General features: G+C 53.4%; 11 protein-coding genes across 11 annotated transcripts; 5 read left to right on the top strand and 6 right to left on the bottom strand.

The window, feature by feature from the left end:
* Positions 1 to 78: 78 nt before the first annotated feature.
* Positions 79 to 1,295, bottom strand: CC84DRAFT_1166812 (class I glutamine amidotransferase-like protein). The gene has a single exon (XM_018179057.1). The coding sequence runs from the start codon at positions 978 to 980 to the stop codon at positions 285 to 287; it is 696 nt and encodes a 231-aa protein (XP_018033409.1). The 5' UTR covers positions 981 to 1,295; the 3' UTR covers positions 79 to 284.
* Positions 1,296 to 1,604: 309 nt separating this feature from the next.
* On the bottom strand, positions 1,605 to 2,534 carry CC84DRAFT_1166811 (uncharacterized protein). The gene has a single exon (XM_018179056.1). It carries the CDS (start codon positions 2,412 to 2,414, stop codon positions 1,806 to 1,808), a length of 609 nt encoding a protein of 202 aa, XP_018033408.1. The 5' UTR covers positions 2,415 to 2,534; the 3' UTR covers positions 1,605 to 1,805.
* Positions 2,535 to 3,001: 467 nt separating this feature from the next.
* On the bottom strand, positions 3,002 to 3,714 carry CC84DRAFT_1251039 (uncharacterized protein; the record flags this gene model as incomplete). Its single annotated transcript, XM_018184320.1, has 1 exon — positions 3,002 to 3,714. One exon carries the CDS (start codon positions 3,712 to 3,714, stop codon positions 3,319 to 3,321), a length of 396 nt encoding a protein of 131 aa, XP_018033407.1. The 3' UTR covers positions 3,002 to 3,318.
* Positions 3,715 to 3,959: 245 nt separating this feature from the next.
* Positions 3,960 to 4,508, top strand: CC84DRAFT_1057526 (uncharacterized protein; the record flags this gene model as incomplete). The annotated part of the gene is made up of 2 exons (XM_018173553.1): positions 3,960 to 4,099; positions 4,190 to 4,508. Coding segments are annotated over 2 exons (459 nt in total), but the record flags the coding sequence as incomplete, so codon positions are not given.
* Positions 4,509 to 6,002: 1,494 nt separating this feature from the next.
* CC84DRAFT_1178580 (uncharacterized protein) lies at positions 6,003 to 6,396 on the bottom strand (the record flags this gene model as incomplete). Its single annotated transcript, XM_018180357.1, has 2 exons — positions 6,003 to 6,169; positions 6,216 to 6,396. 2 exons carry the CDS (start codon positions 6,394 to 6,396, stop codon positions 6,003 to 6,005), a joined length of 348 nt encoding a protein of 115 aa, XP_018033405.1.
* A 1,684-nt stretch (positions 6,397 to 8,080) lies between these two features.
* CC84DRAFT_1166808 (uncharacterized protein) lies at positions 8,081 to 12,977 on the top strand. The gene is made up of 3 exons (XM_018179055.1): positions 8,081 to 8,263; positions 8,340 to 11,267; positions 11,452 to 12,977. Exons 1-3 carry the CDS (start codon positions 8,215 to 8,217, stop codon positions 12,729 to 12,731), a joined length of 4,257 nt encoding a protein of 1,418 aa, XP_018033404.1. The 5' UTR covers positions 8,081 to 8,214; the 3' UTR covers positions 12,732 to 12,977.
* Positions 12,938 to 13,821, bottom strand: CC84DRAFT_1166807 (uncharacterized protein). The gene is made up of 3 exons (XM_018179054.1): positions 13,667 to 13,821; positions 13,249 to 13,563; positions 12,938 to 13,185 (listed from the first exon to the last, which is right to left on the bottom strand). The coding sequence occupies exons 1-3, from the start codon at positions 13,809 to 13,811 to the stop codon at positions 12,974 to 12,976; spliced, it is 672 nt and encodes a 223-aa protein (XP_018033403.1). The 5' UTR covers positions 13,812 to 13,821; the 3' UTR covers positions 12,938 to 12,973.
* A 1,844-nt stretch (positions 13,822 to 15,665) lies between these two features.
* On the bottom strand, positions 15,666 to 18,801 carry CC84DRAFT_1166805 (uncharacterized protein). The gene is made up of 8 exons (XM_018179053.1): positions 18,434 to 18,801; positions 18,206 to 18,371; positions 18,034 to 18,139; positions 17,951 to 17,978; positions 17,361 to 17,873; positions 17,176 to 17,249; positions 16,252 to 17,115; positions 15,666 to 16,204 (listed from the first exon to the last, which is right to left on the bottom strand). The coding sequence occupies exons 1-8, from the start codon at positions 18,569 to 18,571 to the stop codon at positions 15,898 to 15,900; spliced, it is 2,196 nt and encodes a 731-aa protein (XP_018033402.1). The 5' UTR covers positions 18,572 to 18,801; the 3' UTR covers positions 15,666 to 15,897.
* Positions 18,802 to 18,930: 129 nt separating this feature from the next.
* CC84DRAFT_1125168 (FAD/NAD(P)-binding domain-containing protein) lies at positions 18,931 to 20,650 on the top strand. The gene is made up of 2 exons (XM_018175713.1): positions 18,931 to 19,392; positions 19,443 to 20,650. The coding sequence occupies exons 1-2, from the start codon at positions 19,254 to 19,256 to the stop codon at positions 20,567 to 20,569; spliced, it is 1,266 nt and encodes a 421-aa protein (XP_018033401.1). The 5' UTR covers positions 18,931 to 19,253; the 3' UTR covers positions 20,570 to 20,650.
* A 229-nt stretch (positions 20,651 to 20,879) lies between these two features.
* Positions 20,880 to 22,229, top strand: CC84DRAFT_1166803 (NAD(P)-binding protein). The gene is made up of 4 exons (XM_018179052.1): positions 20,880 to 21,507; positions 21,618 to 21,829; positions 21,942 to 22,100; positions 22,159 to 22,229. Exons 1-4 carry the CDS (start codon positions 21,085 to 21,087, stop codon positions 22,187 to 22,189), a joined length of 825 nt encoding a protein of 274 aa, XP_018033400.1. The 5' UTR covers positions 20,880 to 21,084; the 3' UTR covers positions 22,190 to 22,229.
* Positions 22,230 to 22,582: 353 nt separating this feature from the next.
* CC84DRAFT_1189051 (cytochrome P450) lies at positions 22,583 to 24,201 on the top strand (the record flags this gene model as incomplete). The annotated part of the gene is made up of 3 exons (XM_018181029.1): positions 22,583 to 22,621; positions 22,681 to 23,990; positions 24,042 to 24,201. 3 exons carry the CDS (start codon positions 22,583 to 22,585, stop codon positions 24,199 to 24,201), a joined length of 1,509 nt encoding a protein of 502 aa, XP_018033399.1.
* Between the last annotated feature and the right edge of the window lie 563 nt (positions 24,202 to 24,764).

Here is a 24,764-nt window from a genome sequence, read left to right as displayed (position 1 = left end):
ACGTGAAGCCGCAGGGCATTGGTCGGCGACGCGACGTATCGTTTCGAAAAGGCAAGTACCACAAGCAGCGGTTTTAAGACATTTTTGTATTGAAATGTGACGGGATGAAGGTACACTGAGGCCCGAAAATGCGCTCCAGGAGACAATAAAGCCACCGAGCAGTCGATTATTCACAGAACAGATGTGATAGCTTCTGAATGTATTTTCTGCATAATAGTGACCAGCCTGAAGACGGTGAAGTATACAGAGCGTTGATGCGTGATCCTTCACAGCCATCCCACCCTCTACGCCGTAGCAGCACCCCACTTTATCTCCCCAACCAGCTGTTCCATTGGCCCCTCATACTCGATGCCCCTCTCAGGCCACCCCCCAAGCGGCACCGCGACCGCCGTCAACTCAGGCCAATAATGCATCCCGAACTCGCGCATCATATCCAGCCCATTCAGCAGCGCGCCGCTCGTCCAGATCTTCCCATCGTGGTGAGAGCGCTTCTCAACCCACGTTGTGCGCGGGTCCTGCTCGCGGAGCATCGGCAGCATGAAGCGCGGGGCAGTCGCGGTATGACCCGCGAGCAGGCCGGCGAGCTGCGCGGGGAGGATGCCGCCGCAGATGGTTAGAAAAGCTGTACAGTTGTCGTGCGCCTTGCGGATGAAGGCCAGGTCCGCCTCGGTGGGTGTGTAGGTGGGAAAGTACGCGCCGATGAGGACGATATCGAGCGGCGGACACGTCGCATACGAGTCCGTTGCATTCAGACTAATCCCCGCCGTCAAGCTCGCGGACTCCCCCTTCTCCGTCACCCAATGGAACTCCATGTCCAGCGCCTTCGCCTTCAGCTCGTCGGAGATGGGCATCGCGTGGATGAACTTTGGCGAGAGGGCGTGCAGGAAGTCGATCGGGGCGACATCGAGGATTTCGGTTTCGCCCATAAGGATGATGCCAACGTGGATTCTTCGGCCGGGGTTGGAAAGGTCGAGCGGCATGGTTGCGATACTTGACAAAGTCACTTGGCTATTGGTAGAGAGATGTATGAGTGCTGAATGCGGTGGTGTATTCTGTACTGCGCATTCTCGCTATTTTATACGCGCCTGAGCAGCATTGCAGGACATCGACGTCCCATGTGTCTATCTGTTTCGTGCGGGAAGGTGCTGCGACCGTGCGGCAAGGCCATCCCATCCGGGGCAAAACTGCTCATTCATTGTTCGTTTCGATTGTCTTCGCTCAATCATGTGGCAGAGAATTGTGTAGCCTAAGGATGCGCGGAGGTGGATGTGGAGTCGTGGTTTGCTCTTTGTGGGTGACGGTCGGATCGGAGGTAAGGCTAGCGCCGTGCCGTGCCACGGTACGGATGCTGGTGGACGGGCCGACTATGGGAGGATGTACTACGGAGGTAGAGGGGCTTTAGTACGCTAGCAGAGCGTAAATTTGCTCACAGTATGCGTATGGGGTTTTTGTGCGAAAGAAAGAGGCTTCTTCTGCTGCTCAATCCGCAATTGATTCGAGCACAGGGCTCTCCATTGCTGAGAGCACAACGAATAACGCATGTACACATTACCATTATACGCGCAGATGGTTTAAACAACATGTTTCTCGAATAAAGATCCTTCGGTGGAATGGAATGGACTGGATCTACCAGCTAGAATCTAATTGCTATATACAATGAAAAAGTCGTTGTCTTGCTGGAGTCATGTTTCGTAGGGATGCTTTGACCACCCGATGTAGTTCTACTTTCATGCCTCATGGCCAGCAGGAGTTCCACCTGCTAGTCAGAGAGCCCCAAAGTGATCTAACAAGTATTCAATCCGGCTTTACGCCTTCTTCCCAAAGCCAGGGAACCCCGGAAACCCACCAAACCCATTGTCCGCGCTCGAGGACGCAAATACGAAAGACACCGTACTCAATGGATCTTCGCCAGGCGTAGGCAGCGTCGCCGGTGCCGTTGTCGCGGGAGCTGTCACACCCCCGGTCGGAACCGCACTGTTTGAGGGAAAGACCCCAGCAACAGAGCTAGGCGTAGGCACATCTGAGAAACCGGGTAGCTCGAAAGTGGGCGTGGGCGCGTCCGAGAAACCAGGCAGCTCGAAACTGGGTCCGCCTGAGCCACCTGTAGGGACTGTGGCAGGATCTGTGGGAAAGATGCCGGAGGGGAATTCGAGGGTGGCAGTGGGGAAACTGCCGAAGCCGCCATCTCCAGCGCCTCCAGTAGGCAAACTGCCCCCGAAGCCGGGCAAGCCAGATCCAGATCCAGCACCACCTGTGGGCAGTGCGCCAAGTAGAGAGGAAAGCCAGTCCATCAAGGGGTTGGTGCTGCCGCTATCCGCCACAAGACCGGAGGCGCCCTGGCGGTTATGCGGGCGTGCCTGAGTGGTGCTAAGGATGGCGGCGAGCGCGACAATAGTGGAGGCGGCGAAACGCATGGTGAATTTGTGTGTGTAGAAGGTTTTGTTTGCACAGCAAAGAAGGATGGAGAAAAGAAAGTGACTGTGGCTAGCACAGGTGGTAGCAAAAGACGTGCGCGAAAGAACCAAGGGCCGGTGGGTGAAGGTGCGCAACACAGCGCCTGGTGCTCCTTTATATCTACATAGATGTCATCTTTTTCAAAGTCGCTCGTTTCATAGGTATGATCTCCCACTGTGGGTCTCAGCACCTCTTGAATCAAACGAACAGCCGCCCCCATTGGCCATCGTCTTAGTGAAATGCACATGTTTCCCAGCTCGAGGGCGCATCCCCGCAGTCGCGAAACGCAGACAGCGGAGCGTTTCCTGATGTTTTGAGTGTCGTGTTTCAAGCGCGTGCTTTGCCGGGGTGCGCCAATTTATGAGAGTAGGGAGGGTGTTTCAACAGGGGTTTAGGTGCTTGGCGATAGCCTCAGGAAGAGTGATGGGTGGTTCCTGGGCAGCGAACAAGAATGCGATGTCTGGGGAGGCAGATGGAGAGATTATGATCGCTCGCTTGGAGGGGTGCATCGTCATGCGTCAATGCGTTGGTGAAGGTGCATGCGATGGATAGCTCGTTGGATATTGGACATCGTCATTTGCGTGACTGTTTGTAATTGAAGTTATCCTATGGTGCTTGGAGTGATGCAGGCTGTCAATCGCTTATGCTGCTCGACTTGATGTGCCTATTGGAGCTACTAGCGCTTCCTGCGACAAGCACGTCGGCTCTCGTCCGGAGCTTCACCTGGGTCGATGGCGATCCTGGACTGGCGATGAACAGCGCCAACGCGAGCCGGCAATCGTGTTTGACGCAAAAAGTAGGCAGTGATGATGAGATGCAGCTGTCGCATTCGACATGCCGTCACCTCTATCCCGAACCCTGTCCTTACCACTCAAGCTTCAACTCGGTCCAACTCGCGCCCTTCTCCACCTTGAATGCCTGCTCTACATTTCCCCGGCCAAGGTCACCACCGTAGAAGTGTGCGAACACCCCTCTGCCAACCTCCTCCCACTTGATCTCTGCCTTCCCATCCGACTTGGTCTCCCCATCGCCATCCGTCCCGCTCGCCAGCGTCTCATATCTGATCTTCAACAACCACAACTCAGAAAACTCGTTGAACCACTTGTCTGCGGTGCCGGGGACTTGCTCCGAGGTGGAGAGGTGGATGTAGCCGTCCTTTTTGTCGAGGTCGGAGAGCGGGAGGCGGTCGGGGAGGGGTGAAGGTGGGGCCGAGGGGAGGATCTTGTAGAGGTATGTTGGGAGGGGCGAGGGGGCGGTCATATTGGCTAGCGTTCTTGTGGGGTTCGTGCGGCGGGAGAGGATCGAGTTTCGGGTCGAATAGCGAGAGGACGGGGGCGCAATTGCCGTGTATAGGTGCGGGGAGGAAGACGAGATGTTTGGTGGACCCCGGATCTTGGCGTGCATGCAGGGTCGTCCCTAGCGCTGATGACGTTGTCGTGTTTCCTGGGAGCGCGTGTGGGTGCACTCAAGAACAAGAACCAAGCATCTTGCCATCGGTAGCAAAGATGCCCCGCCTCGACGAAACCACGCAGCAGTACCTCCAGGATGCAGAGCAGGGTGTGCGTGCCCGCACTGCCCGCGCGTGGGACAGCTTCACCAACTTCGCAATCCGCGACAACGTGCTCGAGGTCGCCGTTGGCCTGATGTAAACACGCTTTCTCCTTTCCTCTTCAGCACCACCTCCTTCGATTTCTTGTATCCACAAGCAGAAGAATGTATTGACTGACTTTGAAAGCCTCGCCGCCTCCTTCACCGCCGTCGCAAACTCCCTTGTAACCGACATCCTGCTCCCTCTCATCTCCCTCCTCCCCTTCCTCGCGCGCAACCTCGACGAGAAATTCGCAACCCTCCAGCACGGCCCCAACTACAACGCCACCATCGCCAACGGCTACAACACCAAAGACCAGGCGCTCAACGACGGCGCCATTGTCTTCGCTTACGGCAACTTCCTGGACAAGATTGTCCGGTTTATGTTGATTGCGGTGAGCCTGTGGGCGATCGCGAGTCTGTATAGTAGGGGCAGCGGTGACAACATTGTGAAGAGGCAGGTCAAATGTAAGTATTGCCGCAAGTGGAAGAGCGAGAAGGCGAAGCGGTGTGTGAATTGTACGAGTTGGATGGACGGGCGGGAGGAGAGGTAGACGGATTTTGTAGGATGTGGTAAGGGGTGGACGGTATGTGTGATGGGTACACTAAAGTACTGCATGCGGGGGTACGTGGAAGTCTAGTACATACTAGGGCTACTGAAGATGCAACCGTGTCACAAGGCACCATCTAATCCCACGCATCGCCGAAAGTTCCCTCCACCTAAGGAGCATCCTCCTCCTCCTCCTCCTCCTCCTCCTCCTTGTCCCTACCCATATCATCCCGCTCGACCTTTCTCTTCCTTTCCTTCTCTCCACTCAGTCCTTGCGCTCCATCTCGCATCTTCCTCTTCCTCCCTCCGAAAACTATCTTTTTCACTGGCACCTCCGAATCCGCATTCCTTGTCGCTCTAGACGGATCTGCAACGGCAGTCATACGCTCCTCGAAACCTCTCGCATAATTCACATCCTCTGGCTGTCTGAGCCGGTTCTTGGTGCTTTCAATGATTCATCTGTATGGTTCTATCGAAAGCGCGGGTTATATAGTGTGGAAACCCTCCTTTCGAGCGCTGTCTGTGGCTCGTGGTTGGTTTTTGGTGACAGTGTTTGTGGTGCAGGTGAATGTTGAGTGGTGAACACAATCTCCGCATGGGAATTTGCGAGTAGGGGGTTAACTGTAGAGGGCCACAGTGGCTCATAATACGATAAACTTCTTGTAGTTATAGCGCGTTCCTATCTAAGTAGTTTAAAAAAATATTGCAACTTGAAAGCTCTACAAGCGTGAGGCAGAACAACCTGTTGAAAGATCAATTCTACCCTAATAGTTCTGCAAGTACAAAATAGAGTGTTACTACAAGATGCGGTCTCATCCCGTTTTCGTTTTGTGTCAACTACTGTCGACAAGCGATGGCCCATAGTCTGCCGGCGAATTTGGTAAGGAAAGGACAGTGTGGTTCACTACAATTATATTGTTGTATGGATCCTGCTGTAAGACTGGGATCTTTCCTGTACGCATTAAGAGAGACGCCAAGCATTCTTCGACATGGATCGCTGTCATCTGCTTTGAGCATCGTTTTGGCGTGCGAGAGTCTGCATGTGCAGACAAATCATCTTGATTAATGCTAATCATTTTGGCATGTGGAAGTCCTCCTTAGACTAAGAAACAGTCCGTAGATAGCTAGAGGATTTGAATTGCCGCCCTTCAAATGTGGAGTTCGAGTCACTGGTTTGGATTCGCATGCAAGGGCAGCAACTTAGTACACCACGGCGTGGAGCAAGTCAGTGTTGCTAGTTCGAACACACAAAGATAGAAAGAAAAGAATCCCGGGGTATATAACACTATCTAAGAAGCAAATTCACATATCACTAAAGGAGTGTCTTTCGGCTACTGTACTGAACCTTTCACATACAGCCTACAGACCTCAGACCGCCAATGTAATCCCGACTACTCAGTCCTACATGCATCTAGGATGAGGAGCTGCCTGAACTTTGCTGCTGCGAACCTTGAAAGGTGAATTGATTTGCCGCCTCCCTTCCCGGCGCGGTCATGTCCGCTATATATTCATCAGATTTCCTGGAGGAAACGTGCTTGGTCGGTCCCGGGTTCTGGTCAAACGTGTCTGGATGATTCTCTGTGACATGTCAGCGAGTGACCAGCAAAGCTTGAGGGATACCTACGATAGACCTTTCCTGTGTTGTTGGATACTTCAGCGGACTTTTCTGAGTTTTCGGGAGAAGAGAACCGGTTCGAGTCGTCGGAGGGCCATGGGCTGTCATCGTTATTTATCGTGTCCTTCGGGCTCTGTCCGAAGTCGGAAGACCTTCCGGACTTCTCGGATGCTGGGGACTTTGCAGACATTTTTTTCCTTGGCGTGAGTGGCCTTTCTAGGGGCTCTGGTGGATTTGGTGGCTGCTTAGGAGATGTAAATATTGGTTGCCGTATGATTGTAAGGTTCTGTGCTGTGTGCTGTGCTGTGTGCTGTGCTGTGTGCCCGGTATGAGCATAGTAAAAGCATACGAAAGTGCTTTATATACTCGTCGATGAGTCGCTCTCTTGGTGTTGAACTTCGTCTCTTGCTCATACCTTCCAGGTATGATACGAACATCGTTAATTAACGTGCAGGTAGCCGTGTTGACGAGTGTGGTTCGCACAGACGACAACGGAGGAACTGAGGGTTTGGTAACTGCTGTAGTATGCGACGCGAATGTGTCATTGTAACATACTCGTAGCACGAGGGGTTGATGCGGGCGGCCCTGTACTTTGACGAAGTGTGCCTGAAGAGAGAATCTGGGCGTGGAAAGAGCATCTACTTTGCTGCTTGTAGAAGGGACACTACTCCGAATAGACGCGATATTGCGGTTATCGTCATGCTCCTGTTGGATTCTGGTCAGTGCTGCTCACATGGACCGTGATCTAGCGGTGTGACTGAAGACGCTTCGCGCTTGAATGTGTTGTCGGGTGTGACTAACCAAAAAGTGCGAGCGAGGTACAGAGCCCACGAGGAGAATGGTTAGACTCAGATAAGTAGGTGTTACCGATCAGCTCCGAACTTGCCTTTTTGGCTGGGGGACCGAGAGGAGGACCTGACAAATCTCTGAAGGCAGCATACGTATTTATTGGGACACTCTGGGTGTGTAGCACTGCCTGTCCGTTGGTAAACATGCATCACGATGAGTGACTGAAAAGTCCAGGCTCATCGTCGTTGCTGCTGTCATTCATGTTCCCTGGGAAAGCGACACTGGTAGTGACAACCTCAGGCGATGCCGGTGCAAAGACACATTGAGCATGTGCCACCTTCGACTGGCTCGCCATGACTCGGTGAAATGCTTGACAAGCGGCCGACGAGTCGGAGTGGTAGTCGCTGGCGATGAGTGCCGTTGATGCGCGTGGCTGAGTCACCTGGCTTGCGGAGCATCAGCTGATTGGCTCGGACATGGCGACGCATCTTGTGAGCTTGTCACGACCATCACGACCGCTTGACATACCAGAACCAAGAACTTGTTCTTACATTAATAGATGCTGAACATATCCGGGTGATATCGATGCACGCCAGCGATCAGGGATGGGGACAAGGCGGCCGTTACACAATACGCAGGACGTCCACGGTCGAACTTGTTGTGACCGAGTAGGGTTGGACATGCTTTCCTGGTAGTATTCAAGTGGAGGTGAGCTGGCGAAGCGTCTGTGCAATATCCTTTTCTCGCAAGACTCAGCACGCCGAACGCTGCAAGAGCGAGCAAACGACAAGGGAACGAGAGTGCCGACAGAGTGGTCTAGAAGTATATAAGTAGCGTCCTAGTACTGTGCTGAAGTAGCTGTGCAACTTTGATGTGGCTTACACCACAGTAGCATTATGTTCCTCTGTTCAGGTTTGTACAGTTTGTATAGGAGTCCATGCGAAGGTACTCGCCAAGGCAACCCCACATCAGCCCCGGATGTTTTAGCGTCACCAGCCACAACGGCAACTGCGCCACGGAAAGAGGGCTGAGCGGCGTTTAGGCAGCTGCGAAAGCGACTGACGACGCTTTAAGGCAGTCGCGATTCAGCGAACTCTCATAATTACTACAACCTACCACGCCTGACGTTTTCTTCCGCACATTGCTTCATGCGGATTTTGGCCCCCGACGTCTAGCGCATAGTGTTGCGCATTTGCGATCGAAAGTCACACGATAGAACATGGAGACCATAAGTAGACTCCCCCGGAGACTCACTCAGCTATACACAGGTAAGTTCAGCATCCTGCGGCACCAATTCCGGTACTTGCGACTCGCCACATGGAACTTTTAATAACGGCAACACAGATACAAAGGTCTCTTGCGAAGCCGTAATAGAACAGGACACCACCGACACGCAACCCGAGATCAACGCACTGCACCGCAAATATCGCATACAAAAAGACCGACTCATAGCATGGGGGCTCGAGTGGAGTGACAGCACAAAGGGCCGTCAGGATGACATTGACGAGAGCGTGGAGCGCGCAGGCCTGACGGAGACTGTGACAAGCGTGCTGGGCACCATCAAAGATATCCTGGACGAAGCGGAGAGGATGCACCCGCCTGCTGTTCTTGCAGGTGGCAGGATGCTGTCAGGGGAGAAGACTCGCCCCCCTGTGACTTCCGCGTGGGCGGCTGCCGACAGGTCACGGTACGAAGACCTCGCCAAGGACCTGACCACTTCCATCGACATCCTCTACGACTTGTCTCGCACGCGGCGGACTCAGCGTGAAGCTAGCCGCGGATCAAGCCCCCACCACAAAACTGTTCCTCCACCACCGCGCAGGGCTTCAGCTTCAGCTGTATTCTCCTCGTCACAGTACAGTGCCTCCGACCTTACACTCATCAACCCCGACACCATCCCAGTCATCGCCCACGAACTTGCCAACATCGCCACCCAAACCGATTTCCCGCCCAAGCTGAACCCAGCAGACTTGGCACTGCCCCAGGAAGAGCCTCCACCCTATGAGAGCGTAGGAGCTTCCTCCATCCGCGTCATCGGAAGATTACGGACGAAGCACACCTCCACCAACCCCTGGAAGACGGATGGTGCTAAGAGTGTGGAGACGCCCGTCCTGGTAGAGTTCGCTACGTACGACCCTACCTATCGATCTACCGGAGTTCCAACACCTACCGACCGCCTCGAAACACTCTTGTCCATCCTAGGGAGGCTGTCAACCAACCAGTCGTTTCACGGTACATTGAAATGTCTTGGATACTTTGAGGATCCCACGCAACCGCGTTTTGGCCTGGTGTTCGAGCTTCCGTCATTTGTCTACTCTGGAGCAGCTGATCTTAGCAAGCCCGTGGAGGAGCTTCGTCCTGTGACGCTGCTTAGCGTGCTTCAGACGGGATCTAAGTCGCTACACAACTCCAACAGCGCCACCCCACCCCTCGAAGACCGGTTCCGCCTCGCCTTCACTCTCGCCCTTACATTCAACAAGATCCATGGCGACGAGTTCGTACACAAAGACGTCAACAGCAGTAACATTCTGGTGTTTCGCAAGAACAAGCGCCAGTCTGCGAATAGTCGAGCATTGCAATACGCCCTGCGTTCTCCTGTCATTTGTTCCTTCGACCTCTTCTCTGAGTACGACATTGAGCCGGCAAGCACAATGCCACCCCTGAACATATATCGCCACCCGGAAGACCCCAAGTTCACAGGAGTGAAGGAGAAGACCTACGGCCCACAATTCGACCTCTACAGCCTGGGTCTGATCCTTCTTGAAGTCGGCTTGTGGCAGCCTCTCGCGGATTTGTGGAAGCCCAAGTACACACTCATCGACTTCAAGCAGCGCGTTGAGGATGTCTATATTCGGCGCCTGGCATCCAAGTGCGGCACTGCGTACATGCAGGTAGTGCGCGACTGCTTCTGGGCTGCCGACCGCATCGAATCTGGCGCAGAAAGCCTGCAGAACTTTCCGCAGCTTTACAATCGCATTTTGATTAGGTTGCAACGGTGCTGCCTTCTCGACGAGGTCGACCCTGGCCTCGATTGGGGCGAGTTGAGTACAGGCGCACCGCATCTCGCTGGCTCCTCCCCACTGAAGCGCAAGACCGCGAGTCATGTACAGCCTGCCGAGTTACCTTCGAGTCCATCATATCGAAGTGCCAAGCGCTGGGCTCTTGAGAAAGGCTCGCATGTTCTTGAACGATCGCGCTCACTTTCCAAGACTACACAGTCGCCTAAAAGCTCTCCTAATCTGCCTGCATTGTCAAGGCACGGGTCGCAACGGTCACAGCATTCCATCCGCAAGTCTCTATCGCACTTGATGAGTCCCAAAGAAGAACCCTCTCAGGAGGTGGACTGGCAACATAGCAAGACTCTTCACATGGACACCCCGCCTGATTCGCAAGAACATGGTGATCTGGCACTTGTGAATGAACACCACCGGGCGCATAGCACGGGGGACATCCAGCGTTCCCGAGGTTTTCAACCAGAATTCGGCACACCGCCAAGGTCTATGACCCACAAGGATTACAAAGACAAGATCACGCTCATACAGAACCTGTGGCGGCAACGAACACAGAGTCGAGCAAATACCATCGGCGCGTTGATAATGGACGGAATCGGGCACTGGCCGCAGGCTGCCATCGGATACCCAACGCCAGAGCCCGAAGAAAAGCCCCAAGACCAGAGTATGACGCATTCAATTCATATCCAGCGCCACCCGAGTCAGAGCGTTAGCCCACGAGACTCCACGCTGGAGATCAACACGAATGTCGAACTCCAGTCTCGCCAGAAGCTACGCCTCCACCCTGTGATGTTTTCAGAAGAGATTGTCGATGAGTGGCACAAGAAGATACTACCTCGGCTAGAACGGGTTCTCGAACGCACACTGCGAGACTCGGACGAGACTGTTAGTATTGATCTTGTAGCTGTGGGCGAGACAGCAGACAAAACCCGTCCGACCATCTTTGTGACTTGCAGCAGCGTGCCCAAAGTCAAAGCTGTGTTGCAGCGCAGGTTCAAGTACGATCCCAGTATCTTTGACCTCAAAGTTCGACGTGGCAGGGTCCGGCGATCGAAGCTCAATCGATCGAGCCGTAGGAGGAGACCACCACACCGATCCATGGCGAACACGGATGATTATGAGGGTGACATGCATGTCATGAACCCATTCCATCAGGAGCGGCCAGTTTGTGGGGCATCCATTGGCGCTTTTCGAGGAGAGCACCTCCCGCCTGTCTCTTATGGCGGCGTCGTGCTCGTCGACGACGAGCCTTTGGGCATGAGTACGTACTCTTCTCTTCTCACCTGTGGTTATTACTGCGAGTCACCCTATGGTTGAAATCGCACGTGGGCCTTTTGGAAACAGCTGCGCCGCCCTTGCCGGATACACTAGGTGGTGCGGTCGAGGCATCCCGGCCTCCATCGAACACCAAGCTTCACACGTCACAGTTCCGCTGACATCTCCAGGTGTCCATCATCTTTTGGATGCGCCATCCGATGACGAGAGCGACGCCGGGGACGAACCTGTTCTATCGAGTGGTGCGAATGGCTCAGCCAACCCTTGGCTCATGGGTATGGGCTCACAGCCTGGTGTTCAGATCGCACCCAACTCGCCCATGCCAATGTGGGAACTCGAGATATCCGACGATGAACCCTTAAAGAGCGATGACGAAGACTATGATTCGTTTGATCTGTCTGGTTCTGAATTCGACTCTGACGAAGAATCGGAGTCCGATAATGCAGATATCAATTCCATCGCCTCCAGGGGAACAATAGGGGACATAGATGGTATTGAATTGGGTGACGGTGAGGAAATCAAAATCACGCAGCCAGCCATCGACGATGTTGATGACGACTTTTTTCCTAACGAGGAAGACCGAGACGAGGACCACTTGGATTCGCACGAGCTCGGGCACGTACACGCCACTTCTGGTATCAGACGCTGGAAAAAAGACGGAATCATACATGAGATCGACTGGGCCCTTCTAAAACTCAACGACCAACGGCTGCAGCCCTACAATCTGGTCCAAGGAGGTCGCCGATTCTGCGCCACTGCCGCAGTCGACCCTTCCCAACGCGAAATCTCCGCAAAGCTCGAGCAACCTGTCACCCGCCGGCACTACACAGCAAATGAGGACGAGTATCCAAATGGCGTCGCTAGCGCCACAAGCCTAGGTGGACTCAGTGTCCACTGCTTCGGCCGCACGACCGGTCTTCAAGGCGGCATGGTCGGGCACGCCATGAGTTCGGTCCGCATCTACCGCCGCAAGACCTTCTCCCGTAGCTGGCATGTGGCCGGTGGGTTCGGCGTCGGCGGCGACTCGGGCGCGTGGGTGGTTCAGAACGGCACGCACAAGGTCGTCGGCCACGTCCTCGCGTGGTGCGAGCGCAACCACATCGCGTACATCTGTCCCATGGAGGTTCTCCTCGAGGACATCAAGCGTACGCTTGGCGCTAAACGTATTTATCTCCCTGGGTCGGCGGAGGAGGCGAGACACCGCGCGCGCGTGCAGAAGCATGCACTCAAGAGCGATAGTTGTGTTGAAGAGCTTGAGGTTGCGGTGGAAGGGCTAGGGATTGTGGATGCGCGTGTTGCGCCGCCTCCGCCTCCGCCGAGGAGAAGCCGCTTGCCGCTGTTGAGCGTGAATGGCGAGGGCGAAAAGGAGAATTTGCCAGTTTTGAGAAGTAGGGTTATGCGGGTTAAGGAGGTAGGTGGGCAGTTGGAGATGGTGGCCGGAGGTGTCTGAAGGTAATGGGGAACGTGCATACTCGTGGCATTTTCGGAGGCATTTTTTGATACCCTGGGATCTTGTGTGGTGGCTTCGGCTCGGTTTGAACTGGCCCAGCATGTGTTGTATGTTGGGAGAAATTATGACGAAGGGATACTACGTAGAAGATGGTTAAACCCATAACCAACCTATCGACTTAGTATCGATGCAGTGGTTCGATATTGCAGCTCTCTAGATAAAATCAAAAACACCATGTCATGTCACAAGCCCTTAGGAAAACTATCATCCTGGAATCTCGACGCCAAAGTCTCCAGTGTGATCTTCTCAGACAAGACCCCATCCTCCCTCACCACGCGCGCCCCCTCGCCGTCAACGACCCGCACAAGGGCAGGCCAGATAACTAGATTCCTCGTATTCAACGCGTCGCTCGCGTTTCTATTCAGACTTGGCGCTCGCTTCCCAAGAAACTCCCCTACCGCTTCGCCGTTAACTGCCGTCGCAAAGCCACACTCGCCAAAAGAGTCCGAGCACTTACTCGGTTCATGATGGTATTGGGAGGAGCTGCTCGGGACAGCCTGGCTCCAGTCGAACTGCCAGAAGCTGGGCTGGCCAAACAGCGTAAACGCGAGTCTTGCACCTTTCCTTAGAATCTCGCGGAGACTGAGGAGACGGCTGGCGTCGCTGGCGCCGGAGGTCACCGAGTACACGGCAAGCAGGGGGTTGAGGTCGCGCAGGGCGCGCTCGATGTTCGCGGTGCGCGAGTCGAAGTAGGAGAAGCCGTTTGTGACGTATGTTGCGTGGAGGAGGGTGGCGGATATTTGCTTCCAGTGGGAGAGAAGGACGAGGTCGGCTTCGCGGCGGAACACTGGGTCAGCTTCTAAACTTTGTGTCTTGTGCTTTGGTGTCGCGCGGGGTTTGGTGGGTGGAGCTGAGGTGAAAAGAAGTTTACTTACATTGGTACGAGCCATCGAGGTCCATCCTCTTCAGCCCCTGGATCATGGAAAAGCTCTGAAAGCACTCGACGATTTCGGGCGGGAGGAAGCTGCTGCCGGGACTGTTGCTCATCCCTAGCTTCAGCAGCAGACACCTGCTCAGCATGACCCATGCGATGCACAGGGTCAATATCTCCCGCCTGTACCGCGGTTTATGCAAAAGCACCCGGATCCTGGTCCATGGGATGGAGAGGCCGACAATAGCAGGTTCAATGTCCGTTTGCGACGCGGTGGCCCCGATGGACTCACAGCTGTAGTAGTTCCGGACGTGGTCGATGATGGAGGCGTAGAGGTCGAAGAAGTCGGCATGGATCGAGGCATCGGAAAGGGGACCGTTTACGCCGAAAAGGCTGGGAGATGGAAGGGGAGGTGAAGTCTCTGGCGAGGTGATGGAAGGGGACGGTAACTGTGTTTCTCTTCCGTCGGAAGGGCGGCGGCCTCTGTTGTGCAGTCTGTGCAAGAAGGACATCTGGCGTGATCGTTTCTGTACAGACTCCATAGCTGTGGTTGTAGGAGGTGATTGTACGCTTGTTTGTGTGGCTTGCATAAGCCTGTGTGTGTTGTTGCAGTTATCTATACTAACTTGAGCATCCGGGAAGAAGCAGGTATTCCACCGGGCGTTCCCGTTGTTTAGCTGTGCGGATCTCAACCTCGCCGTTGCAGATCTCACCTCGCCGTGATCACTCACGTCTTACTCTGTAGGTCCAGCCAGGTCCGGGATTAGCATGAGGAGACCCTGAGCCTTGTACCAAGACTTGATATGGAGTGATTCAGCTCACCTGGCCTTGAACATGCTTTGGTCCGAACCCTGCCTAGTCTGAACATGCTCGAGAAGCATCTCTTGGAACTCATGGAATACAGGCTAGCTATAACGCAACGACAACCATCCTCTCATAACTTGGGAACATAATAAGAAAATACTAATGCTTCTAGCTCAGAACCAAACATGCAGGCCTATCGGATAGGTCAGCGCTAATGACTGCCCATATCCGGGGACACGTTCACGGTGCCGGGAAGAAATTAAGTCACTGCCAACGGGGAGACGGGAAAGTGGGCAGTTAATCACGCTACACCCAGAGATCTAGAGCGTTCAGGCGCACGTTCCCGAGAGGCCGGGTGTCTTTGGCTCGCGTGCTGTGTGCGCCAATCGTAGCGCTCGATGAGGGTGAACGACCATGTGCGATTGGTCTAGCCAGTGCTTGGTTCAGAAGACCCTGTGGCTCTGCGTCTGGCTGAGACAGCGGGGTATGGAAAGACATGAGCTGATCGGTTCTTCTGGAAAATTGCCATTGGAATGCTTGGCAGACGCTGGTCTTTGTGCATATGTGGATGCCGCGTTTCCGCTTCCGGGTTGCTAACACGTGAGTGGCGCTATTCCGTAAGGGACAGGTCATATCATCTTATTCCATCCTTTCTCTCATTGAGATATCAGACGCAGTCTCAGGGCGCTGTTTCTGTGGGAGTATGGCAAACTTTTGGGAACGTTCGCGTCAACGCCTCTCAGTGTTGAGCTTTGGTGATGAGCCGAAGAATTCAAGAGTATGGATGCATCGTTACTGATTGCTTGACGGGCTCAAATTATAACAGAGTCGCTAATATAGAACCACCGTTTCTCTAAGAAAGTAATGTAGTCTTGGAGAAGTCTAAGTCGCAATTGCAAAACTCACCTCAGAATGCCATGGTAGAGCACAATAGTCTAAGTTTCAGCCGAAAACAACTCGATGCATCGGTTGCGCTTACGTCGTGGCTGGTACCCGGGCCTATGTCTGCTTTTAGAGTAAATGTTGACGAGTCGGACTGTAGCGTAATATATGAGATCGGCACTCGTGATGTCTTTCAGACTTGGAGCAATGTCAGAGGTATATGAGCTTTGGGCTCAGTTTCCTTGTCTCTGCATTGTGTGTGATATTTATTGCGAACTCGCATCACTCCCTGGAAATCTGCTGCAAGATGTAGTCTCGGGCAGAAGAAGTATGCTTCAAAAGAGTGGAGCAGAAAAATTTAGCGGTGTATGAGGAGAGAACTGTAGTATATCCGCACAGGACCGTTACATATTCGCTTGAATGGTCCCCAGCGCGATCTTCCGAAGCATTACAATATTATTCGCAAGTACTTGGAGAGGTCATATCCGGCTTGTGCTCGTTGCTCGCTTGAGAACATGACCGCTCAAGCCTGTTAGTTCGAAACGGCTTTCACCATCCCTGACCGCCGCCACGCAAAGAGCTCCACTCCGTGTTGCCCCAGTTCATCGAATCCATGCTCATTTCTGCAGAAGATGTGTCCTGCATATTAGACATTGGATCTGGCCACGCAAAGTTGTAGGCAGGATCAAATGTATCAAAACTCATCATAGGCATCGGAGCCGGTATAGGCACAGGCATCCACGAATCATCGTTGCTGGTTGTTCCTTGTTGTATCCAGCTCGGCAGGTGTGAGTAATCAGGTGTCATGCCTGCCTGTTTTCGGTTCATCATGGATTCGACAATGCCTGGTACCGTCCTGGAATCTGTCAGAATGTAGCTAGGGTTCTAAAGCACGGTACGAACTCGGTCTCAGACGGCACCGCCGCTCTGCGTGCTTCCCAAGCCTGCAGCACGATTCTGGAAATGATGTTCGCGAGCGGATTGTCATCGGACCCTAGCCAGTGCGTGAATCGTACAGTGTAGTTGGCACTCATCACCGCCCAGGCCCTTCCGGCTAGCTTGGTCGTCGGACGTCGAGCGAGGTCCTGCACAACATGGATGTATGCTTGGAACGGGAACTGCAGCACTGTCATAGTGAACCAAGTGAAAACCTTTGTCAGAGGAGAAGAGAGAAGCTTTGTATCGCATTCGAATAGCGTCAGCGCATACCCAAGAGCTAGGTCGCGCTGATCCTCGGTCTGCTTTGAAGGTGCTCGCGCATGTCGCGCATAGTGCGCAAGCATCCGATGTTTAGCAAGGTAGCCTCGTGCCATCCACACTATCATGAAATGTATCGGATTTGCTGGGTTGCAGAATTTGAGGTATTTCTCCTCCACCAAATTCTCAATAACAGCAAGCTCGTCGCCGGCGGGGGAAGATCCAACTGGTGGGCGGCGTGCAAGTGGCATCAAGCAAGGGTTGTTGAAGGCGAGCCAGTAGCCACTGTGTCGTACGAAGTTCGCCAGCTCACATCTGACAACTGCGAAAGTAGACTCGGTGATCATCTCATGTGGCGCAGGTGGCGTTTTTGTCTCCGTCCCTAAATCGAAGTCATGGATGTTCGATGGAGGTTTGCAATCCCATCCAGGCAAGAGAATCGAGCATTTGAAGTCTGACATCTCAGCCACACGCGTATCGAGAAGGACTAGTGACCACCAAATGCGGCGACGCATCTCTGCCTCTAGAGCAGTATGCTTCGAATTGAGGTCTTCACTATGAAGCCCCATGCTTTATGAGAGATATGTAAGCGAATCAAGGCAAGAAAATGGCCACCGGAAAGCCACATACTGTTGCGCGAGACGTATAGCCACAGCAAGATTGGTAGAAAGCGAGCGAGGTTCAGCTCTAGGTTTCGTCGAGAGCTACGTGGCGTGGTGTCAGGATCGAGTTTCCCATGAAATTGTGGAATGCGAGCTGCCTTCAAAGCACCTCGTGATTGTCTGACGGTATGGAAAGGCATTCAAGAGACTTACCAAGTACAGAAAAAGGGCCGTTAAGCAGTCACGGTCGTCTGTTCGCAATACTCCGCTTCGTAAGAGCGCTTGTCGACAACCCAACTGAAACTTTCGTAGCAGGTCTCCGCATTTGTTACCAAATAGTGTAATACACTCATCATCCGAAAGTGTCAGCATAGACACACAATAGATTCCAAACATGAGAGCCTGTAACTGCGGAGTTGCGCTTGCCAAGTCTGCTGCCGCCGCAATGATGCGTGTTTGCAGCGTTGGAGTATGAGTAACTTTGAGTAGCGGATTGACATTGTCAAGGTAGATCTGCCAAATCCTGATCATGTCGACTTGTGAAGGGTGGAGTGTTATGGGATCTATATCTGAACGAGCGCCGAAGTTGAATCTGCCGTCATCGTCATCTTCAAACAAATGCGACAGCGCCGTCTTCACGTTCGTAAGACGGATGTCAGCATGCAGTTCCTTATCGACATCATACTCGTCTACGTCGGTTTCTCCATCTTCAGAAGGTGATTGCGACTGAATACGTATCAGCAAATCGTCTGATGTTTTTGAAGAACGCAGTGAGGAAAATCGAAGCTGGAGACAGCACATACTCTCTGATTCATGACATGCCATATGTTACTAGTATATCATCAGACAGTAGATCTTGATTGAGATGGGCTGGTATGAGTCTCACATGGTTTTAGAATTGGGTGTGTCGTCCACATGTTCCGATTCGGGGCTTTCAACGCTGCTGGCGATATCGATTGCCTGGATCTTAGAGCTCAGCTCGAAACAATTACCTGTCGGACGAGGAGTGGTTAGAAGACCTCTTTCCACGAGAGAGACTAGGCAGGGATGTTACATACCCTCGGCTACTGGGTTAGACTGATCTGTAGTGCTACTTGGGTGCAAGGGTTCGAAGTCGATCTTGTTGTGGCGCAACAAGCCTTCATAACGGCGAAGACGGTCCAGTAGCTCGCGTTCGGGAAACCTCCTACGTCGCTGCCGCGCGATTGAGCCAGCAGGTACACACTGTGAGGCGATTGTTGCTTAGCGTCCTATCATTTCATGAAAGAGTTGCACTGTATCCTTACAGTTGCCCCAGATTTCACACAATTAGAGCAGGGAAAGTTCCGATCGCACTTGACCTTGCGGCTCTGGCAGAGGATGCATGCGAGCACCCGCTGTGGCTTCGCAGCTGCCGCCGGGATGTTTCGCGAAGGGGATGGCATGACGGGCGGGGAATTTTTTGGCCGAGTGTACACAAGATCTGAATGGGGAATTGTTGTTGAAGTGGGTGGGCGGTAGCCTGTTGCTCGGGGATCTCTAATATCCGAGATGGTAAGATGTCATCATCCACTAGACAATAGGGCTTGCTGCGAATCTCAAAAAGGAACTAGAGACCCCAATTAAGCTGGGGTATAAGACATCCTCTATGAATATTGACCTATACAACGAGCATTGGTATGTGGGAGATAAGCTTTCGTCTCGTCTCGGGAGCAGCCATCGTGTGCGACAGGGTCTAACCTAATCCGGATGGACGGGTTTAGATCTCAACGTGGCGCTTGCGACACCTTCAATCATGATTAATCGAACGTCATCAGTCACAGTTCAGAATAGCTCAGAATGCCTTTTCGCGAAGCTGAAGTTACCGAAGAAGTAATGTCCGCTTTAATCCAGCCATCTGGGCTGTATCTATGCCACTCTCGAAATGCATCGTCCGATCCTCCGCTCCATCTCCACGACCTCAGAGTTTCCTCCATCTAGTATATAAAGCTACACGCCCATTGGAATCATCTACAGGCACCATCCTGAGCAATTTTAGAGATAAGCCCGCTTCAAAAACATCCATTTGTTTTATTCCGTTTTCTCAAAATCACAAGCATCGCCTGGATTATTCGGAAGTCCTCTGAAATGTCGAAGCCGCACGCCCTCGTTGTGGGCGCCTCGATCGCTGGGCCCATGACGGCGTACTGGCTCGCCAAGGCCGGCTTCAGGATCACCGTAATAGAGCGCTTTCCGAAGTTCCGCCCCGGGGGACAAAACATCGACAGTATGTGCCACCTATATCGTGTTCTGTATTCAAATTAAGCCATGTTCTAGTTCGTACCTCGGGCGTGACTGTAATGCACAAAATACCCGGAATGGAACCCGCTGTGCGTGCCAAAATAATTCCCCAAGACTCGATCCAATTCGTCAACTCCAAAGGAAAGCCATATGCAACTATGAAGCCGACAGGTGACCCAAACCAGCAGAACCTCATCTCAGAGTATGAGATCTTCCGCGATGACCTGAGCAAGATACTATACGACCTGACAAAGGACAACCCAAATGTGCGATACGTCTTCGGCGAACAAGTGTCTGCGATCCACCAGGAAGAGAAAGGGAAAGTAACTGTCGAGTTCCAGGAGGGAAAGCTGTCCAGACAAGACTACGATTTGGTAGTCGCCTGTGACGGCGCTACGTCACGAACGCGTGCACTAGGCTTCGACTCCACCGTCCGCACGCACATGCACCCGATGAACATGTGGTGTGCCTATGCCTCTGTTCCAACAGACTATCTGAATGGTAGCAAAGCAGCCACAATGTACGGGTCAATTGGAGGACGAGCTGTAGCCTTTGGTCCAGACCCAACAGGCGGAAATCGTGTATGTGCGCTCGCCGTTCTGCCACAGAAAGAAGTCGATGCTACGCTGCCGTTCCGGAAGGCACAGAAGGAAGGCGATGATGCGCTCCGGAAGTACGTGGGCCAGCACTTTGCAAGCGTGGGCTGGAAGACTGCAGACGAAGTCGTCCAGGCACTGACGGCTGCTCCCGACTTCTACGCCTCGGAAAACGTGCAGATCAAGCTGCCGTCTCTGTCGCGGGGACGCTTCACTCTCGTCGGCGATGCAGGCTATGCAGCCGGTCCTACAGGTGGAGGCACCACGTTGGCAATGACCGGTGGCTACGTGCTTGCTGGCGAGCTGCTGCGACACAAGGGCGACATTGATGCTGGACTAAGCGCGTACGAAGCAATTATGCGGCCCGTCATCGACGATATGCAGAGGATCCCGCCAGGAGTGCCCACGGCGATTGCGCCGCAGACATGGTGGGGAATTGCGATTCGAGACGCTGTGCTTGTGGCAGTAACATGGGGCAACGCCATGTTTGGTTGGGTATTGAAGTATTTGGCACCGAGTTTTGGTGGTGACAACTACAACTTGCCAGAGTATGAGTGGGTAGAGTAGGAGCATTGAATACGATACCCTTATAGCGTTTGGGTTTGTGTGCATTTTATTTTGTCTCCTTCCTTCTCTTGATACGCTGGTAGCCATTCATAGACAACATGTTGGAACTATTCTTCAACCTCCTCCATTCAGGGATAATGACTTCACTCAAACGATATCACCCAGAAGAAAATGGAATTCAAGGCAGCAAAGAACGACATCTTACAGAAGACATGGTCCTGTTTTCCGTCATACCACGAGTGGGGTATGCGCGGGGTACAACTCCAACCTCGCGCCTGCGTGTCTACAGCCAAAACATTTCCGGCGGCCGTATCACAACACCACACTCCAACTCCCACTATTTCCGAGCCCCAATGTTCAAAATCGCACACTGCAGCTGCCCCAATTTCTGGACAACAGCACTAGAAAAAACCATCCTCAATCACCTTAGCATTCGAATACACCCACATCTCTTCAAACCACTGCGTTCATACAAACGTTGAAAGAAAAGAAAACCCTGACACATAGTACTCACAATGTCCATAAATGGCACCCCCATCACCGAGACCGAAGCGTCCAAGAACTTCACCATGACACCGCCTCTCTTCCACCTCTCCTCCAAAGTCATCGCCATCACCGGCGGCGCGGCGGGCATCGGTTTCGCACTGGCTTCCCTTCTGGTCGCACAGGGTGCAAAAGTCGCCATCGCAGACGTGAATCCTACCACCCTCTCCGCCGCGCACGCCTCAATCCAGGAACTGTGCAAAGACGGCGGCGAGGTGCTCGCCACGCGGGTCGACGTGCGGAAGAGGGCGGAGGTGGACGGGTGGATTGCGGAGGTGGTGGAGAAGTTCGGGAAGCTGGACGGCGCTGCGAATCTGGCGGGCGTGATTCCGAAGAGCATTAATGTGGAGAGAGTGGAGGATTTGAATGATGCGGATTGGCAGTTTGTTCTCGATGTCCGCTACCCCGGCCCTTCCTACCAACCACTCAACCCTTGATCCCGATTTCCATTTCACTTCAACGTAGGAGAATACCTTCACTAACAGCTGTGGTTGGGGATGCGTAGGTCAACATCACGGGCGTAATGCAGTGCATGCGCGCGCAGATCCCGTCCATGAACATCAAGGGCAGCATCGTCAACGCGTCAAGCATCGCTGGCTTGGGCGGATTCCCCAAGAATGCAGCCTACACAGTAGCAAAACACGGTGTCATTGGGCTCACGAAGACGGCCGCAAAGGAGGTCGGGGACAGACAGATCCGGGTGAATTGTATTGCACCGTGAGCTCTCTCCCCATCATACTCCTCTCTCTCTCTCTCTCTCTCTCTCTCTCTCTCAAAGTATGGAGAAAACGAAACAGGGACTGTGGTAAGAGGGTGCTAATGACTATAGTGGAATCATCGACACAGAAATGCACCGCGAGAGCGTGCGGATACGGGGCAAGGAGGGCGACTACAAGATCCAGATCCCGCGGAAAGGCAGGCCGGAGGAGGTCGCGGCGTTGATTTGCTGGCTGCTGTGCGATGGGAGCCAGTATATCACGGGGACAGTGTGAGTAGCGCGTTATCCCCTCTGACATCCAACACCTGGCTAACAGTATGCGCGGTAGGCAAATCATCGACGGCGGGGTCATGGCGTAAGACAGCGGTAGACATATCTGCATGATAGCAAGTAACATCGATCCGCCCATATGCCATAAACAGGCAGAGTTGGAATAGTAAATATTGCGACCGATGGCGGTGCTGTGCCATGTACGCTTACTCAACGGCCGGGGTAAGCACTAGCTATGCTGTACATTTGAACTTGCGCGATTCTGGACAATGGAATTGACACTGTGTCGAATCGGCTGTTTGTTACCTCCATGCATGCGTTTAGATTGCATTTGGAGCCAACGCTACAGAACCACCACAGAAAAACCTGGCGCCGTCCCCTGAATACTCTGTCGTTTATAGAGTTTGGCAGCTAGTAAGAACAAAGTGCGATTTGGGCTGCCCGTGTACCCAGCCTTGGAGTTGTTCAGATTCTCGCAAAGCATGGGTATCTTTGAGACGGTTGCGATACTGACAGCCACGGTATGCATTCCCACCCGCTGTGTTCAAGCGCCCGAGCGACAATTGACACGGCGATCAAGTGCCTTGCTGTGGCCCTCTTCTACGGCCTCTACAACCTCTACCTCCACCCACTGCGCCGCTACCCGGGCCCATCCCTCTATGCCGCCTACCGCCTGCCTTATGTAATCGCCAACATGCGCGGGAGGCTTGCATTCGAAGTCCTCGACATGCACCGCAAATACGGCCCCGTAGTGCGCATCGCACCCAACGAGCTCGCTTTCACCGAGCCCGAGGCCTGGAACGACATCTACGGGCTCCAGGGCGGCCGCGTACAGAACCCCCGCGACAAAGCTGCGTACACGCCCCCCGTGAGTGATAGTTTCGGCGAGGCGAAGGGCATCATCCATGCGAGTGATGCGGGGCACGCGAGGCTGAGGCGAATTTATGGGCAGGCGTTCACGCCGAAAGCAATTGAGGGGCTCAACGACATGCTGTTGAAGTATTCAAATCTACTGGTGGAGCAGCTGAAGATTGCGATTGGAACCGATCCGGTGCAGGACCTGTCGGCGTGGTTCAATTACACCACGTTTGACTTGACGGGAGATTTTGCCTTTGGGGATGCGTTCCACTGCCTCGACAGCGGCGGAAAGAGCCATTTCTTTCTTGATACGGTGCTCGCCGGTGTGGTCGTCGGGTGCCAGATTTGGCAGCTGGAACGGTACAAGCTCCTCACTATACTATCACCGCTGCTCTCTTTGTTTGCGGGCGACGAGATGAAGAAGGCGGAGATGATGGGCCGGTACACGCAGGAACTGGTGGATGCGCGTCTGAAGGAGGGCTACCAGCCTGATCGCAAGGACGTCCTGAATTATTTGCTTCAAAGTAAGAAGAAGGAAGACCAACTTGAGACTGCTGAGCTCTATGAAAATGCGCTGACGCTAGTGGTTGCGGGCAGCGAGACTACGGCGACATTATTGTCGGGCGTGGTGTATTTCCTCTGCAGGCATCCAGCTGTGCTGGAGAAGGTGCAAGACGAGGTTCGCGGCTCTTTCAAGCGAGACGTAGAGATCACGCCGATATCGGTCAATGGGCTGAAGTTTATGATTGCAGTGCTGTCAGAGACGATGAGAGTCTTTCCTCCCGCTGGCTTTGGATTTCCTCGAATCATTTCCAGTGAACACGGACAGAGCGTGGCAGGACGGTGGGTTCCTTCGCAGACTCGCTGCAACATATTCCATTATGCAGCGTATCGCTACGAAGCCAACTTTGCTCGACCAGAAGAATTTATACCAGAACGCTGGCTTGTCAACGCACCGGCCGAATTCAAGAACGATAAGAGGGAAGTTGTACAACCGTTCATGGTCGGGCCACGAGGGTGCATCGGTAAAGGGTGAGTTCTTCAAGTGCACGTGCATTTCTTTGCAAAGGCTGACCGAAGTAGTTTGGCATATGCGGAAATGCGATTGATTCTCGCGAAGATGCTCTGGCATTTCGATTTTGAGCTCGCTGATCCGACCAAGCAATGGCACGAGAGGCTGCGGTCCTTTTTGATATGGGAGCGAACGCCTTTGCGAGTTCGGTCAAGGCCGGTACGGCGATAAAAGTGTGAGCGCCTCGAACAGCGGCATCGTGAGCAAAGCAACCCTGCTGCGTGCAGGCCGTTGAACCAGAATCTGTGATATTGTTTTTCATGCCATCTGGATCATCCGAGAGTGGTGCACTGAATGCTCATGTCCTCGTGCTCTGCCGATTCGATTGAGACGAAACAGAGCGTATATCCGATTTCATTTGTATCAGCTCCGTAGCAGAGCTATCCTTGCTGACCCTCATATGACATGCGCTGTTTGCAACCCGCGTATACCTACCGCATCCTTAGACTAGGAATTGCCGGAGCTTATGCACCGCGTCTGAGCTACCATTAGGGTTCCCTCCCCGTACCAACTGCCCTGCAGGCCGCTGATCACTGCATAGACTAAGCCGTAGTGCCGGATCCGTCGTTTACTAGCATGGTCATGTCTCATCGAGTGCAGCGAATGATCAGCGTAGCGCACCAGAATAAAGAAACGTCTGAAGCCTCTTTCAGTCTCGTGAGCCGTTGCCTTTGGGACTCAGGCTGGTCGCTGTTGGAAGTAAGAAAGGCACTAAATGTAGTATGAGATCTTAG

This window comes from Paraphaeosphaeria sporulosa, assembly GCF_001642045.1.
Source record: "Paraphaeosphaeria sporulosa strain AP3s5-JAC2a unplaced genomic scaffold CC84scaffold_8, whole genome shotgun sequence".
NCBI classification, from domain to species: domain Eukaryota; kingdom Fungi; phylum Ascomycota; class Dothideomycetes; order Pleosporales; family Didymosphaeriaceae; genus Paraphaeosphaeria; species Paraphaeosphaeria sporulosa.
This window is presented reverse-complemented; position numbering and strand designations above follow the sequence as displayed.